Source organism: Pteronotus mesoamericanus, unplaced genomic scaffold (assembly GCF_021234165.1).
Source record: "Pteronotus mesoamericanus isolate MK-2021 breed Mesoamerican mustached bat unplaced genomic scaffold, CSHL_Meso_final contig_1018, whole genome shotgun sequence".
NCBI classification, from domain to species: Eukaryota; Metazoa; Chordata; class Mammalia; order Chiroptera; family Mormoopidae; genus Pteronotus; species Pteronotus mesoamericanus.
This window is the reverse complement of record NW_026555002.1, coordinates 658,915-674,767: the sequence shown is the minus strand read 5'-3', so window position 1 is coordinate 674,767 and position 15,853 is coordinate 658,915. Positions and strand designations below refer to the sequence as shown.

General features: G+C 68.4%; 1 protein-coding gene across 3 annotated transcripts; it reads left to right on the top strand.

The window, feature by feature from the left end:
* Positions 1-3,330: 3,330 nt before the first annotated feature.
* On the top strand, positions 3,331-13,224 carry KLHL30 (kelch like family member 30). 3 transcript variants are annotated; one of them, XM_054571116.1, is made up of 8 exons: positions 3,331-3,379; positions 4,892-5,702; positions 7,027-7,159; positions 8,695-8,781; positions 9,249-9,404; positions 10,762-10,950; positions 11,368-11,510; positions 12,935-13,224. In XM_054571116.1, the coding sequence occupies exons 2-8, from the start codon at positions 4,929-4,931 to the stop codon at positions 13,184-13,186; spliced, it is 1,734 nt and encodes a 577-aa protein (XP_054427091.1). In that variant the 5' UTR covers positions 3,331-3,379; positions 4,892-4,928; the 3' UTR covers positions 13,187-13,224. The 3 variants fall into 3 exon arrangements, with proteins under 3 accessions (XP_054427091.1, XP_054427082.1, XP_054427096.1); XM_054571107.1 differs by having other exon boundaries at positions 11,365-11,510; XM_054571121.1 differs by having other exon boundaries at positions 11,403-11,510; positions 12,935-13,036.
* Positions 13,225-15,853: the final 2,629 nt, after the last annotated feature.

Below are 15,853 nucleotides of genomic sequence, written 5' to 3'. Positions count from 1 at the left end.
TCCCGAGCCCGGAGCCCTGGGCCGGTGCTGGGAAAGCCGGTGTTTTCCACGATGCTGGAGGAGGTTCAATGCTCAGCAGCCCGGGACCCCGGCCACCGGCAGCTCTCGCGTGGGGAGCGGGGGCCCCGCAGCAGACGGGCTGGCCGCGCAAGGCCGCATGCGCAGCCATAGACCCGGTTGGTGCCTGTGAGCCTGTCCAGTTCGTGAGGACCCAGAGCCTCTGCTCAGGCTGCAGACCCCTGTGAGGTGACCAGACACAAAACCAGGCGAAACCCCAAGGGCTTCCCGAGAGTCAGGAGGGCTCTGGGGGCAGGAAGCCCTGCTCCGTCTCTCGCCCCCGGCCCGGAACTTGCGCAGGACGGACGTGCGGAGAACAGCGCACCCGGGGCGGTGAGAGAAGGTCGCGTTCCGGGGGCTGCAGGCAACCTGGCACCTGTGTCGGAGCCCAGGCTCAGCACAAAGTCAGGCAATGACCAAGCCCGCGGCCGGGGCCCCCGGCGACCCCGCCTCCGGGCAGCCTCAGCCATGGCCTCCCCCGCCCTTCGCACCCCGGAAGTGACAGAACCACTCCCGGGCAGGTGTCGCGCCTCCCCGCTGTCTCCGCGGCTCCCGACCCGGGGGAAGCTGCTGCCGTGCTGGGAGAGCTGGTGCAGAGGCCGCCCGCCCACGTCCAGCCTCCAGGCGGCTCCGTGGTGCCAGCTGAGGACAGGTCCTGAGGCAGAACCGCCCCAGAAACTGTGAGACAGTAAATGTGGGTCGTGTTACGACGCCAGCCCGTGGGGGCGTTTGTCATGCTGCCGCCGCCAACGGATACACAGACGAGAATGCTTCAGTGGGGAAGGGAGTAACTACAAGTCCACCGGACCAGCTGGCTCTGGCCCCGGAAGAGAGTCCCTCCGATCAACAGCCTGAGACGCTCCCCAGAAGGTTCTGCCTGAGATAAAACGCCACAGCACGTCCTCGGGGGAAGGAGGAATTGTCCAGAACAGTCCTTAGGGCACTGTCAACTAAGTGAGGGGAGGGGAGGGAAGGGGTGACCTCACAGCATCCTGTGCCCCAAATAAACCGCAGATACCCAAACAAATGAGAGAGACCGTGAGCAGGTGAGGCGGGAAGACTCCCGCGGGGCGGGGCGGGGGGGTCTGGCCGCTCTGGGGCAGCCCCACAGTGCGAAGCCGCTGGGCAGGCACAGGGGACCGCTGTGCCCTCCCCTGGGGACAGTGCGTCCCTCGCCCCAGCTGGACAACCCTTGGGCTGTAAGGATGGCCACAGGCGTCCCCTGGGTGATTTCCTGAATCCCTTCCAGGGGAGCGGTCACAGAAGCAACACTGCGTTAGTTATCGTCGTCCAAAAAGACACCCACCCGACCGAGTGTCCCTTAATAGAAGTGACTGGACGTCGCTTCCAACTTCTTAAGGTTAGGGCGGGCCCGCGTCAGGATGAGGTTTCACCTCGTGCTTCTCGAAGACCCGGCAGGTCAGAAATGCTGGCGACGTAAGTGCCAAGCCGGGGCGCGCACGCCTGCGCGCCTGCATTCTAGCGCCGGCGGTGCTGGACGGGAAGGGAAGAGGCCGGTGCGTCTGCGCTTTATACGCCTCTGTTTCCCAAATTACCCACTGTGAGCATGTGCTGTTTTTGTCATAAAAAGAAACCAGCAGCAGCGTATTTTCAAAACCTGTGCAGCTCAGTGGCGACCTGTTGACGAGGATCCGCTTTGAGCTCTGGTATCGAGTGTCCCAAATGGACCCGTCATGCGAGCCCCACGTCCCTGGGAGGCCTCTGTTCCATGCCCAGGCTGGGCAGCTCCTGGCAGCGGCAGCCTCTCGCCTGAAGCCCTGGCCTCCCTCCCTCCCTCCCGCATTAACCCTTGGGTCCTGCCTGCAAATGGGGATGAGGCGGTGTTCCTGGTTCCCCCTCTGGCACCTTCCCTGCGATGGGGCTGGATACAGTGACAGCTGGGACGTCCAGAGGGTCCCCTCCCCTGCCGAAGGCCGGGGGTAAGGTTCCAAAACTGTCTAAGGCAGGAACAGTGTCTAGGGCTGTGCTGGGCTGGGGTGGGCTGGGCCGGGCCAAGGAGAGAAGCGTGGACCCAGGAAACCCGCGCACAAGCGGGATGAGGAAGCGCCCTGTGAACGTGTGAGTAGCTAAGCAAGCGCGGGGTGATCGTGTGGGAGCCGTGTCTGCCATCAGACTGCACGCGTCGTGACGGCTCATAGCCACCTCCCCGGCGGGCGGCAGGCCCAGCAGCGGTGCTGGGGGGCAGGTGCCTTCCGTCCCAGACCCACGCCGTCGCGATACCCGTCTGCCCTTGGGAAGTCACCTAATGTGGCCAGCGGTGAGGGCGGTCCCCCTGGGGGCCACGTGGGCCCCTGGGCGCGGTCGGGGCATCAGCCAGGCCCCCGTGGACAGCAGCAGGCCTGCCCTGCACGCGGCCCAACCGGATGCTGCCACGTCCCCACACACCCGGACACGGCATCGGTAGGTCCCCGTGGGCGAAGGGAGGAGCGACCCCCGGGTAGGAGCCCCCGCCAGGCCGCCCCCGGCTGTGGCTTCTCCCCGTGGCCCTGCCGCCCGCGGCTCGGAGTGTCCCTCTGGCCGCTGGCGTGGGAGATGCCCGGAGACCCCTCTCGGCGGCCCAGGTCCGGAGCGCAGCTGGGCCCCAGACGTGCGGGCCCCCGTGGCCGCGGCAGTGGCCCTGGGGGGACGCACGGCTGCTGTGTCCTTAGCGGGCCCCGTCGCTGGCCCTCTCCGGCTCTCACCACTAATACAGGCGCCACGGCAGCCCCGAGGCCGGGGCCACGATGCGGTGGGGACGGGGCCTCAGGATCCCGCGTTCCTGCTTCCGGTCTGTGGGGGGCACTGGGGGACGCCCCCGGGGTTTGGAAGCCTTTGCTGACCAACGACAGTTCCCGTCCTTTCTCCCGCTTGGCAGAAGGACAAGAGGCTGCACAGGTGCCTGTCGATAACAGCGGACAAGCCCACGCCTATCAGGTCTGAGCTGGGTCTCGGGGGGCCTCCCGGGCCCCCAGCACAGCCTCTATCGTCCCCTCTCTCAGAGGAGGAAGCAGGCGAGGGTAGCCATAACCCCTGCCTCAGACGGCCCGCAGGGAGGGGTCCAGGAATGTGTCCTGCCTCCCACCCCGGCCCCTGGTCCCAGACAGCCTGGGGACAGCGCGGGAGGAGACAACACCAGACTCCTGCCCCCACCGGCCATCCCTCCCCGCCCGCCCGCCCTCCCAGTGCAGGGAGAGGCTAAAAATACCCTGTCGTCCCCACGTGGCCGCCCCGCCCAGCAGGCCCTCCTTGCCCCCGCAGCCAGCTGGCCAGTCCCGTTCTCCAGCCTGAGTCTTCGGCACGGGGTGCAGCGTCCTGCTGAGAGGTAGGGTCGGGGGGCTCTGGAGGGGGCCACGGGAGAGGGTGGGGCGGCCGGGGGCCTGGAGCTCACAGGGCCGGGTGCCCGGGAGGGACCCCGGGCCCTGCTCAAGCCCGGCCCCCCAGGGTCGGGGAGCTCGGCCGGCAGGCTTCCCTCTGGTCCGGCCGGAGAGGCGGGCAAGTGGGAGGCCGGGCCGCACACGCCCTGACGGCAGCCAGGGCCACGGTGCCCAGCGGCTGGCGCCCGGCGTCATTCCCCGTCCCGCCAGCTCGGCCCTCCCCGCGCCTGGCCCAGGCAGGCACCCGGCTGAGGCCCCGGGACCCACCGGCAGCCCCCATCCTGAGCTGGGACTGCAGGGCGGCGGGTGTCAGCGGACGCTGCGGAGGCCCCAGGGAGCGTGGCTGGGCGCCCACGCCCCTGCCCCTCGTGGCGGCGGCAGCGGCCAAAGGGACACAGCAATGACAGGAATGCAAGGCCTGGGGGCGGCGGCTGACCCCCTGAGCTCCTGCCAACCCCTCCTCGAAGGGCAGAGCCGCTGTCAGCAACCAGGGGGCATTCCTGGCAGGGGTCAGGCTGGACGGCCGTTGGCCGGACCTGCCGACCCGTCGTGGCCTGGCCCGAGCCCGAGCAGGTGCCCTGGCCCCCAGGTGGGCTCCCTGGGTCGGGGCCTGCTCTGTAGGGCGGGGAGGGCGCCCGTCGGGAGGGGACAGGCCTTTCGCTCCCACCACCGGCAGCGACATCGTAGCTCAGCAAGGCCTCCCCACCCCGCGGCCTCCGCTGTTCTCGGCTCCTCTTTCTGGGGTTTTGTTTCCTTGGCTGCACTGGCGGCCCCAGAAGGCGCCCCCTGGTGGACAGGCCTATTCTTTGGGGTGCAGCCCTTCTGGGTGATGGGTAACTTGTGTTGAGCGGGGCGGTGGGGAAGGCTCCAGGTAGACCTTTCCTCTCTCGGGAGAGGCTTTCTGAGAGTAAGATGTCAGAAGTACATAAATAAAGATGCATGTAACTAAATAAGCCCAGATGAGGATTTGCTGAATCAGACGATGTGATAGCTGAGTCACAAAATCGCGCTCCAGAAAGTTCCCCATGGTTTGGTGGTTTGTCTTTACAAACCCACACCCTGAGATGATGGAGACCTGGGGTTCGGCAGGGGTCCCCCAGCCTGGCCCCCCCTCAAGACACCAGCAAAGTCATGGCAGACCAAGGCAGGAAACCTCCCCTGTCCCAACGCCCTCCCCCGCAACGGCAGATCTGGGAGCAAGGAAGCCACGTGAGGGTTGGGGGCCATGGCAATCCCAAGGCCCAGAGGTCTGTCTGTGTGGCCCAGAGGTGTGGGGGGCCCAGGGCTCGGAGCCTCCTGCTGGCCCATCCCGCCCCGGCCGCGGGCTGCGGGACAGGGAGGGGGTGGGCCTGAGGGGTGCTGGGTGGATCGCCTTGCGCGTCAAAGCGCTGGGGGAGGGAGGTGCTGGTGTGAATGAGACCGCCCGTCCCCCCTGACCCGGCTGCCCCTCGCCCCCACAGCTTCTTTGGGGGGCTGGCCGCCTCGGCGCCCGCAGTCATGGTGCGGAACGTGGACGACCTGGACTTCCACCTGCCCTCGCACGCCCAGGACATGCTGGACGGGCTGCAGAGGCTGCGCTCGCAGCCCAAGCTGGCCGACGTCACGCTGCTGGTGGGCGGCCAGGAGCTGCCCTGCCACCGCGGCCTCCTGGCGCTCAGCAGCCCCTACTTCCACGCCATGTTCGCGGGTGACTTTGCCGAGAGCTTCTCGGCGCGCGTGGAGCTGCAGGACGTGGAGGCCACCGTGGTGGGCCAGCTGGTGGACTTCGTGTACACGGGCCGCCTGACCATCACCCAGGCCAACGTGGAGGCGCTGACGCGCACGGCCGTGCGCCTCCACTTCCCGGCAGTGCAGAAGGCGTGCGGCCATTACCTGCAGCAGCAGCTGGACGCCACCAACTGTCTGGGCATCTGTGAGTTCGGGGAGCAGCAGGGGCTGCTGGGCGTGGCCGCCAAGGCCTGGGCCTTCCTGCGGGAGAACTTCGAGGCCGTGGCCCGGGAGGACGAGTTCCTGCAGCTGTCCCAGGACCGGCTGGCCGCCTGCCTGGCCAGCGACCTGCTGCAGGCGCAGCCAGAGCAGAGCCGGCTGGAGGCGCTGCTGCGCTGGGTGCGCCACGAGCCCCAGGTGCGGGCGGCCCACCTGCCCGGGCTGCTTGGCTTGGTGCACCTGGGCGCTGTGCCCAGGCCGTTCGTGCAGCAGCTGCTGACCACGGAGCCGCTGATCCTGGCGTCCGAGGCCTGCCAGGTGGCCCTGTCCCGGGGCCATGAAGGGGTGAGTGGGGCGGGCAGGGAGGGGTCGCTCAGGTGCCCAGCCTGCATGGGGATAGAGGGTACGCCATTCGCCCCCAAGTGCGGATTGTGCCCCCATGTGTGCAAACGTGACGGGAAGCAGAACCTAGAAGTGATTGCTCCCCACCCCCTGCCCCGAGGAGCCCACGGCTCGCGGGGACACACCTGGAAAGAGACTTAAGGCAGCACGAGAAAGGCCAGCGCCAGGCCAGGGATGTCCTCAGAGGGGTGGGCAGTCAGGGAGGGCTCTCTGAAGGAGGCAGCCTCTGAGCTGGGCCTCAGAGGCAGGAATAGGAGCTCAGCTGGAGGGGAGACAATCAGAGACGACGGCCCAGCCTGTGCACAGGCAAGGGACGCCCACTAACCCACACCCTGAGATGCCGTGGCCTGGCAGGCTCGGCAGGCGGCCGCCACCTGCCGCTGAGGAAGCTGCTCAAGCGCTCATGGGGTGCAGTTTCCCATCTGTGCTGGCCGCAGGCTGTGCTGGCCGCAGGCCTGGCGGGCAGGGCAGGTCCTGCGGAGCTGATGGGCCAGAGAATGGCTGAGGCAAGGAGCCGACAAGTCTGTGGGCAGCCTGCTCGGGGCCTTGCTCCAGAGGATGTCTCGGCGGCCAAGTCTGGGACAAAGACTTGAGCCACTTAGGGTGGCTCAGGGCAGGGGCAGCGTGCGCGGTGGCTCTGCCCTTCCAGGCACAAAGGGCCGGCCTCATGGTAGGGCCCCTGGAGACCCTGCCCCACGTGGTGGCACCTTGTGATCGCCAGGGTGGGAGGTGGGGGCACCCGTAGTCAGGGTCAGAGGGCTGTGGGTCCCGGGGTCCTGGAGCTGTGGGCTCCGGCTACTTACCATCCAGGGTGGGACCATGCCAGCCTTTCCCGCCAGGCAGGGCCACCCCAGTCGGGTGTGCTACATGCCAGCCCAGGAGAGCAGGGCTCCCAGGCGCCGGGGGAGGCCTGGGTGGGGGTACGGGACAGTGTCTGGGGGGCGGCTCCACAGGCGGGCGCAGGAACGTGTCTGAAAGGTGGGGGGTGCCTGCTGGGAGGAGAGCAGGTCTGACGCTCGCGACACGCAGCGGCGGGGTGCCCCCGCCTCGTTCTGAGCTCTGCCGCAGTCACCACACGCGTGTGCATGCACACCGAAGCTCACCCACCCCACACACAGACACCGACACGAAGCACACACAGCCCCGCAGCGGCCCCGCGTTGAGGCTGCTGCCTGCCCCAGCAAATGCCACCCAGGCAGGCCAGTGCGGGGGCCCTGGGCGGGGGCACAGCCGCCACCCCCCCCGACCACTGCCCTCCCGCCCGCAGGCACCCCCGGCCCCACCGCGGCCGCTGGAGGAGGTCCTGGTGGTGGTGGGCGGGCGGGCCCTGGAAGACGAGGAGGACACCGAGGAGCCCGCCACCCACCACGGGAACTTCGCTTTCTACGACACCAAAGCCAGTGAGTGCCGGCGCCCGTGGCTGCCTCTGTCCCCACCACCTGCCGGGCCACTTGAGGGGGGCAGCGGACAGTGGGGGCCGCTGTGGGCCCCTCCCCTCCAGCCGCAGCCCTCGGTTTTGTCCTTCGACCCCAGTGCGCCATGTGTGGTGGGCGGCCCAGCGGCTGCTCCCTCCTGGTGGCCCTGCCCTGTGCCCCAAGAAAGCCGGCCACGGCCTTGGGGCACGGCGCAGGCAGCCCGGGCCAAGAGCTCGGTTCCGGACCAGGCTTTAAAGAGCAGGCAACTTTCCCTCCCTGAACCTCGCTTTCCCCATCTGTGAAACAGGGCCCTCGCACGGCTGAGACGAGGGGCCAGCGGCCTGGGCCGGGCCTGCGGTTGGACGTGCCTCCCCTGCCTGGGGGGCCACGCTGGCCCTGTGCAGCTCTTTGGGCAGCACCCACGCAGGATGGCTGGCGGCCTGGGGCTGCGGGGCAGGTGGCCAGCACCCGTGGCATCGGTGGTCTGTGCGCCCGGGGCCAGCTGTCCCAGGTCAGGGTGGACGAGGCGGGATTTCAGGCCTGACATCAGGAGATGAGCTTTGCTGGCTGCTCCTGGGAGCAGCGGTCCCCCGGACCCCCCGGGAGGGTAGCAGGGGGGCGCTGGCAGACAAAGGCCTGGTGACTGGCTGCTGGGCAGCCCCCACCTTGGGGTGACGCAGGCATGAGTCGGGGGGACATGCAGGCCCTGCCCAGCAAGGTCTGATGCTCCATGTGTCCTGAAAACGGTCACCTTCCCCAGGGACCGCCCGCAGGCTGCATCTCTCCCACGGCGTTCCATAAAAACGCAAACTGGGTCCCCCTGTGGACTTAGATATTCTCAGCTGCTCCTTGCCTCAGTTTACCTCCTGGAGCTCCATTAGGCGGGTCTGACGTGGGAGCATTCCTCCCTCCTAAATGCCACCTTTGGCCGAGTGGTGGCCGTGGGACAGACACACGTCATTTCACATGGTCCCCGCGCATCCCTGGAGGTGGGAACGGCCCCATTTCACAGATGAAGACGCTGCGGCCGGGGCTTGGCCAAGGCCGCACCGCAGGCGTGGGGGAGCTGGGCGTGGCCCCCTGCCGCCCCGGGCCCCCCGCCCGCCCCCACACACCCGGCGCTCAGCGTGAGCAACTGCGCGAGTGAGTGAACGAAGGACGTTTCTGTTATAACCCACCAGTGACTAGTGGGCTGGGGCGGGACAGGTCCACGAGGCCCCCTCGGGGTCCGTGGGGTCAACTGCAGGGTCAGTGAGAGAGCAGCCTCTGGACGCGGGCTGCCTCTCGGCTCACCCCGGGGCCGTCCAGTGTCCGGTCTGGGCTCTGAGGGGCCACCGGGAGCCGGGCCTGGCAGTGCGCATGGAGAGCCCAGGGCTGTCCCAGGCCGGACGCCTGGGGGTCGCCCCCACTGCTGTGGCGGCTGGGTGACCCCTCTCGCTGTGAGTGGCAGAGGGGCGGCGGGGCGGGGGGCCCCGGCTGCGAGCCCCACACGCTGACGCCGGCCACTCTCTTCTGGCCAGAGACTTGGATGACGCTGCCTGACTTCCCGGACTTCAACAAGTGGGGCTTCTCCCTGGCCGCGCTGAACAGCTGCGTCTACGTCACAGGTGGGCGGGCGGGCATGCCCCCTGCTGGGGGGGCGATGGTCTCATCAGGACTCTTCCAGAGCTTTCCTTGGTTAAAAAGGAGGAAGTTTAAAAGCCAGGGGCCACGTGTGGCTGTGGAGGCAGTCCCCGTCCGACATGGGCCCTGGGCGCCCGTGCCATGTCCCTGCGCCCGAGGCCTCCGCGGGGGGCTCTGGGAGGGCTGGATGGGGTCGCTCTGCCCTTTCGATCTCGGATGTTGGGGGCCTGTGTTAGAGTTGGTGGGGAAAGAGCTTCCTTGTTCGTGGGGCACGGAGGGACCTGTCCGAGCCGCCCAGCTAGACTGTGCCTGTGAGGTCCCACCCAGCCCAGTGGCTGGCAGCACAGAGGCCCGGCCTGGAGAGAAGGGAGCAGGCCCCTTGGCGCCCAGTCCCCATTGGCGCGGAGGCCCCGGCCGGCGGGTGCCCGAGTAGACGGAGCCTCTCCCGCAGGCGGCTCACGGGGCACCAGGACGGACACCTGGTCAACCACGCAGGCCTGGTGCTTCCCGCTGAAGGAGGCAGCCTGGAGGCCCGTGGCACCCATGCTGAAGGCCCGCACCAACCACGCGAGCGCCGCGCTCAACGGGGAGATCTACGTCATCGGCGGTAAGGCCGCCCCCACCGCCGCCCCCGCCCCCGCAGCCCCTGCTGCTCTGAGGGCCCACCCAACGCTCCGCAGCCTGGAGCCTCTCAGCCCTGCAGCCGTGGCCCCCCGCCCCCACGCCCTCACCCAGGACCAGAGAGCCCCGAGCTGGCCTCAGGGGCCACCGGTGCCCTGCCCGCCTTGTCCCTCCCGCAGGAGCTCCCTGTCAGGGGTGCACAGGGCCCACCCAGGGCTCCCGGCCAGGCGGGGCGTCAGAACCGGGGCTGTGCCGTGGGGACGCCCCGGAACGAGGCTCAGGCGTGGGGCAGCCAGCTCCCGGGGACGCGGATGCCCTCCGGGGTCCCAGAAGACAGGACAAGGGGTCGCTCCCCAGAAGGAGACCCTTGAGGGGCGGAGGCCTCGAGCTGCCAGCCAATGGCCGTTCCCGTCCCAGACCCGTGGTCTCGGGGTCCCTGACTGAGGGAAGCCCCTGGGATGAGGAGACCCACAATGAGTCCCTTCACTGTCACCTTTGTCCCCACCCCCCGCCGGAGCTCTGGAGCCCACCTTACCCCCCATCCACCCCAGAGTCAGAGTCGCCCCCGGGGACGCCAGTGGTGGGACCACTATTGAAAAATGGGCTTCCGGAGGCCTCTGCAGGGGACCAACTGGCCCCAAGATCATTCCTCATCTCCCCGTGTGCTGGCCAGTCCTTCTCCTGCAAGGGTCATCGTGCCTGGCCCAAGCACAGAGAGCACTCGCAGGTCCTGAGCCCAAGGAGCGGGGACCCCAGGCTGGCCCTCCCGCCCAGGGCAGGCCCGGCGTTACCGCCGCTAGGCTCTGCGGGGGCGGGGCGGGGCTGCCAACCGCTCGGACAGGATGGACTCCCGCCCCCAGGGAAGGACGCCCAGCGTTCGCGAGACAGGTGCGGGGGGGGGGGTAAGGGGGCTGGCCTCCTGGGGGCTCCCGCCAGCTCCCCTGCAGTGCGACCCCGGCCCCCGGCCCCCCCGCTCGGAGGCGTTGGGTGTGGCCGGGCCGTAGAAGGAGGAAATTCCTGCGCCCTAGCGCCCACCCCCCACGCCGCTTCTTGGCCGTGAGGTCCTGGGCAAACGCCCTCACCTCTCTGAGCCTCAATTCCCACTGAGATGGGGTCAGCGCACCTGCCTGGTGAGGCCGTGCTCTCCAATACCTTCCCCTGCCGGGCCCCGGGGAGCCCCTGCCCCTCTCCGAACCCCAGGCCCCGCCCGCCCCGAAAGCTCCCTTTGGCTCCGCCCCCTTGGCCCCGCCCCCCGCAGGCACCACTCTGGAGCCGGTCCAAGAAGCCCCTTGGCCCCGCCCTTGGCCCGGCCCCGCCCCTGCAGCCCCGCCCCGCCCCCGCAGGCACGACCTTGGACGTGGTGGAGGTGGAGAGCTACGACCCCTACACGGACACCTGGGCTCCCGTCAGCCCCGCCCTCAAGTACGTCAGCAACTTCTCGGCGGCCGGCTGCTGCGGCCGCCTCTACCTGGTGGGATCCAGCGCCTGCAAGTACAACGCGCTGGCCCTGCAGTGCTACAACCCCGTCACAGGTGGGTCCCGGGGCAGGGGGCAGGGGGCAGGGGGCGGGGGCCATAAGCCCCTTCCGCAGGGCCGCAAGCCCATCTCAGCGAGTGGGAGGGCGGGGGCCAGGGACAGGTGGGCCCGACAGGTGGGCCCCCAGCCAGCCAGACCAGGGGGACAGGGAGGGGCGGGGGGCGCCGCCAGGCCCAGAACTTGAGGGTCCTGCGGGGGCCCTGAGAGCGTCCTGTCCCCCCCGAGCCCCCCAGGCCCCGGACACCCCCCCACCCCCCGCGCAAACCCGCCCAGAGAGCGCAAGGCCTGTGGTGGGGGGAATGGGCACCTGCCGCCCACGCAAGGGGCTCCCTCCGCGGGCACAGATGGGGGTTGCCCCAGCTGGCCAGGCTGCCCTGGCGTCGGCGGCCTCAAACCCGGCGTCCCCGCAGAAGCCTGGAGCGTGATCGCCTCGCCCTTCCTCCCCAAGTACCTGTCCTCGCCGCGCTGCGCCGCTCTGCAGGGCGCGCTCTACCTGGTTGGCGACAACACCAAGAAGGTCTACGTGTACGACCCTGGGGCCAACCTGTGGCAGAAGGTGAGCCGCGGCCTCGCCTCCTGGGGGAAACCCCCCCTGCCCCGCCCCAGGACCCCTGACCACCGCGGGACGGGGGCGGGTCGCCCCAGGGGGAGGACAGTGAAGTGAGACATGACCTGGGCCGAGTCGGATGGGCACGGCAGAGCCAAGGACGGGGGTCGGTGGTCACCGTGGGGGCCTGGCCCCAGCACGGGCGGCCTGTGCTCCCTGTTAGGGGCAAAACCAGGCTCAGCTGGGGCTGCTTCACAGGCGCTGTGGGCTAAGGGAGAGAAAGCCCTCCTTTCCTGCTGGCCAGGCCCAGAAGGGCATGAGCCTCCCATCGCTGGGGGCAGGCAAGCGGGGAGCAGACTCCTGCGCTGTGGGTGAGGAGGGGCAGCCAGCTTCTCGGCGCCCCATTCTCGCCTGCCCCTGGTCCCGGGCAGGCAGTGGGAGGTGGGCGTCCTGGGACCGGCCCCCGGGGGCCCCGGAGCCCTGGCCCTGCTCCTGTTTTTTCCGGAAAAGGAGGAGGAGGAGGGACAGTGCCCGCAGCCCACAGTGGCCTCAGCCGTGGTCGGGTGCCTGGGGTCCGCCCCCTGCCGTGAGCGTCCCGACCCTGGAGGCCCAGGAGGAGGCTGTGCTTCCTGCAGCCGCCACAGGCAGGCTGCGCACCGGGCCACACCGGGGGGCCTCTGCGCCCCGCTGCTCACAGCTGACTCCTGGCGTCAGCGCTCAGCTGACCAGAGGCCCCGTTATGGCGGCACAACAGGTGCCCGGCGCGCCCCGCCGGGCGGGGCTTTCTCCCCGGCCCTCCCAGCTGGGCCTCGGCTCACGCCAGTGCTCTGGGCGGGGGTCCAGCCTCGCAGGGCTGCCCTTGTCCTCTCCGGGCTCGGGGACGGCCGCCCATGGCTGCCTTCCCGTGGAGGCCGCGACCAGCCCCTCTCTCCCGCCCACTCCGGGCTCTGCCCAAAGCGCCCACTTCCCTCTCGGGCCTCCGGCCGGCTGCTGGCCCTGACCCTGGGCGCTGCTGAGGCTGTGGGCCAAGGCCAGGGGTGCAGGGGCCCTTGGGCCGGGGGCCCTGCCCTTGTCTCCAGGGCCGAGGCCTTGCCTGTTCCTCCAAGGGAGCCGCTGAGAGTCAGGCCAAGGGCGGGCCTCACCCTGGGAGGCAGCTCCAGGCCCGGGCCCAGGGCCCTCACCCCAGCTCTCAGAAATGAGCACGTTTGGGCCCAGGAGAGAAGGGTGGGGGCTGGAAACATCGTCCCGGCTGGAGAGGGGGGCCGTGGGGCCTCCCTGGAGAAGGGGGAGTTGGAGGGGTCCTGGTGGGGGCGGGGGGAGGCCCCAGTCTCAGGTATGCGTGGCTTGTCAGGGGAGTGCTGGCGTCCTCGCTGCATGTCCCCTGGCCGCCCCCTCTGGCCGCACACGGCACGCTGACCGCCGACCGCCCGCAGGTGCAGTCCCTGCACAGCCTGCATGAGAACGGCGCCCTGGTGCCGCTGGGCGACGCGCTGTACGTGACGGGCGGCCGCTGGCAGGGCATGGACGGCGACTACCACGTGGAGATGGAGGCCTACGACCCCGGGCGGGACGCCTGGGTCCGCCACGGCGCGCTGCCCCGCCTCTGGCTCTACCACGGCGCCTCCAGCGTCTTCCTGGACGTCTCCGAGTGGAGCCAGCCCTTCAGCCCCGCCCCGCAGCACTGAGCCCCTCGCAGCGCCCGGAAGGGGCCCGAGGGGCGGTCCTGTGCATGTTTGCTTGTTGTTCACTGGGCCAGGGCTGGGCTCAGGCCCCCGGGGATGTTGGAGGGACCTGGTCTTTGCCTCCACAGCCACCACACCGAGTCTGAGCTGACCAGTGGCAGGGCCTGGACTCTGGACCCGAAACACCTGCTTCTGGGGACAAAGGGGGCCCCCACCCAGCTTTTCTGTGTCATGCCCAAGGGAGGGCAGCACCCAGCCACGGCAGCGGGAGGAAGGAGTCGCGTGGGGGACCGGAGAGAGGGTCCTTCTGCCTGCACAGGGGTGCGGGGGGGCGCGGCGGTCAGCGAAGGCTTCCGAGGGAGGTGAGCCGGGATTTTTTGTTGCTTAGGGAGGTTGGCTCCCCGGCAAAAGCTCTTCAGCGGAATGGAAGTCCCCGGGGGTGGGGGGACCTGTGGGGATTCCCAAGGATGCCTCTTCTGCGTTAAGTGGCTTCCTGCCAGACGCTGCCCTGGGCAAGGGCAGCCGTGGGCCCCTCCGGCCAGCACAGAGCAGAGCGTGACTGGGGCGGGGCGGGGGGGGGCGCTGGCTCAGGCCCCTGCTCCTCCTTAGTCACCCCGAATGAGGCACTGTGTGTGTCACCAAGGAGACAATGGAGGACTCTCGCTGAGCGCTGAGCGGCCCTCCCACTTTGTCACAGGCTCTGTCAGGGACACGGGGCTGCACGTCATGGGGCTGGGCCCAGCCTGGCTCCCTCCTGTGCTGCCCGGCTGGGGCCCTGGGGCACTCCAGCCTCTCCCCCTCTGGCCTGGGGCCCCTCTCCAGGGCCAGCCCACGGGCTCCCTCTTGAGCCCCATGGGGGACCAGAGGCGCCCCTGGCCACCGGGCTCTGAGGAAGGCCCCTGGGCCCCAGCCCCTGTAGGTCAGACCTGCTCTGCTCCCAGACTTGACCGCTCCTGCCCGTTTCCCATTGGAGAGCGGGTGCGCCGCTCAGGCCCCAGATGCCGCGGGGCGTCCTGGGTGTCTGCTCCCAAAGGAGCGCCCGCCCCGGACCGAGGGTCCCTTTCTCGGAGGATGCACGTTGCTGGGACCCTTCGGTCTTCTGTGTGAAAATTCTGTGAAATGTTTTCTAGTCACTATTAAAGGTGCTCAGCCAAGCGCTGCTTCAAAACACAGACTCAGGAGGCCGGAATGGACTTGCCTTGATCACAAATGGGCAGTGGACTTGCCTTGATCACAAATGGGCAGTGTCCTGGCGTCGGCAGATCTCTGCCCCACACACCCTCGGCCGTGGAGAGCCGGCCCCGCATGGGCGCCTCTTCTGATTGGCTGAGTGGCCTTATTTAGGGCGCCCGGATCAGGCTAAATGTATCCTTCAGGCTTCCCAGAGGAAACACGCGACCCCTCAATTTCAGGAACAGGGTTTAATAAGGGTCGTTTCCAAGGCATGGGCGAGGGCTGGAGAGACGCCAGGGCCCGTGGAGCCGTCACCACCGCTCTGCCCGGGGGACAAGTGACGGGGCAGGTGCAGCCCCCAGGAAGACGGCTGGGGGAGCACAGCTCCTGCCCCGTGCCACCCACGACGGCTCGGAGAGGAGATGGGACAGGGACCCGACGTCACTCTCGTTCCTGCCCCCCGGTCTCCCAGTAGGCCCTCCTCCGGCCAAACGCAGCCAGAATCAGAGGGAAGACAGGCCGCTGACACTGCGCATAGCAGCCGGCCAGCCGCCGGGGCGCGTGGGAGCTCGGCAGCCTCGCAGCGAGCCCTCACGAGGTGCTCGTGTGAAGGGTACTAATGTTTGATTCACGCGAGGGATGTCCACGGAGCCAGCCAGGCCTTCCTCTTCCCTTATCAAAGGCCCCAGGAACACAGGACTCTAGCAGCTGTGGGGCCGCTGGACTCCCAGAAAGGGACGTGGACGGTGTTGGAACCCGTGCACAAGCCCGTCATACCCTCAGGCCCACGGCCGGGTGGCGGGAGGGGAGGCCACCTCTGCAGCCCCAGGCTGCGCACGTCTGCTGGGTGGGTGCGTGTTATCTTTCCCAGGGACGATGTTGGGTAAACGGAGGCACCACCACCCCAGCCTTCGGTGACCACGTGGTGTCCTCTGTAGCCAAGCCCAGCACAGCCAACTTGGGCTCAGCGCCCTTTAGTTCCCCGGTGAGTCAGGGTGTGGGCATGTTTCCAGCCACTGCCTCTGGACTTGGGTTTTCTAGGGTATCCCGGACAGGACCCTTTCATCCTTGAGCGTGTTCCCTGCACGAGGCAAGAACAGCGATTGCTAGAATCGGGCAGTTGACGCTCCTGTGAAATGTTGTAATTGAACAAGCAGTCAGATGACCGCTCACTGTATTCGACTGTGACCATCACTCCCCTTGGCTGGCCCAGCAGTTGGCCCAGTGGAAACTACAAGCACAGCAGGTTCTTGAACGAAGTTGTTTCATTCAGGGTTGTTTCTCACTGTAATGTTGATGAGGTGCCATAGGAACTGGACCCCGTTTATATCAGTTCGGTGTCCAACCCAAGCTGAGGACAGCTATGAACGCAGCCCAACACAAAATCGTAAATTTACTTAAAACCTTTTTTTAAAAAGATTTTATTCTATTTTTAAAGAGAGGAGAAGGGAGGGAGAAATATCAATGTTTGGTTGCCTCTCGCGCACCCCCTACTGG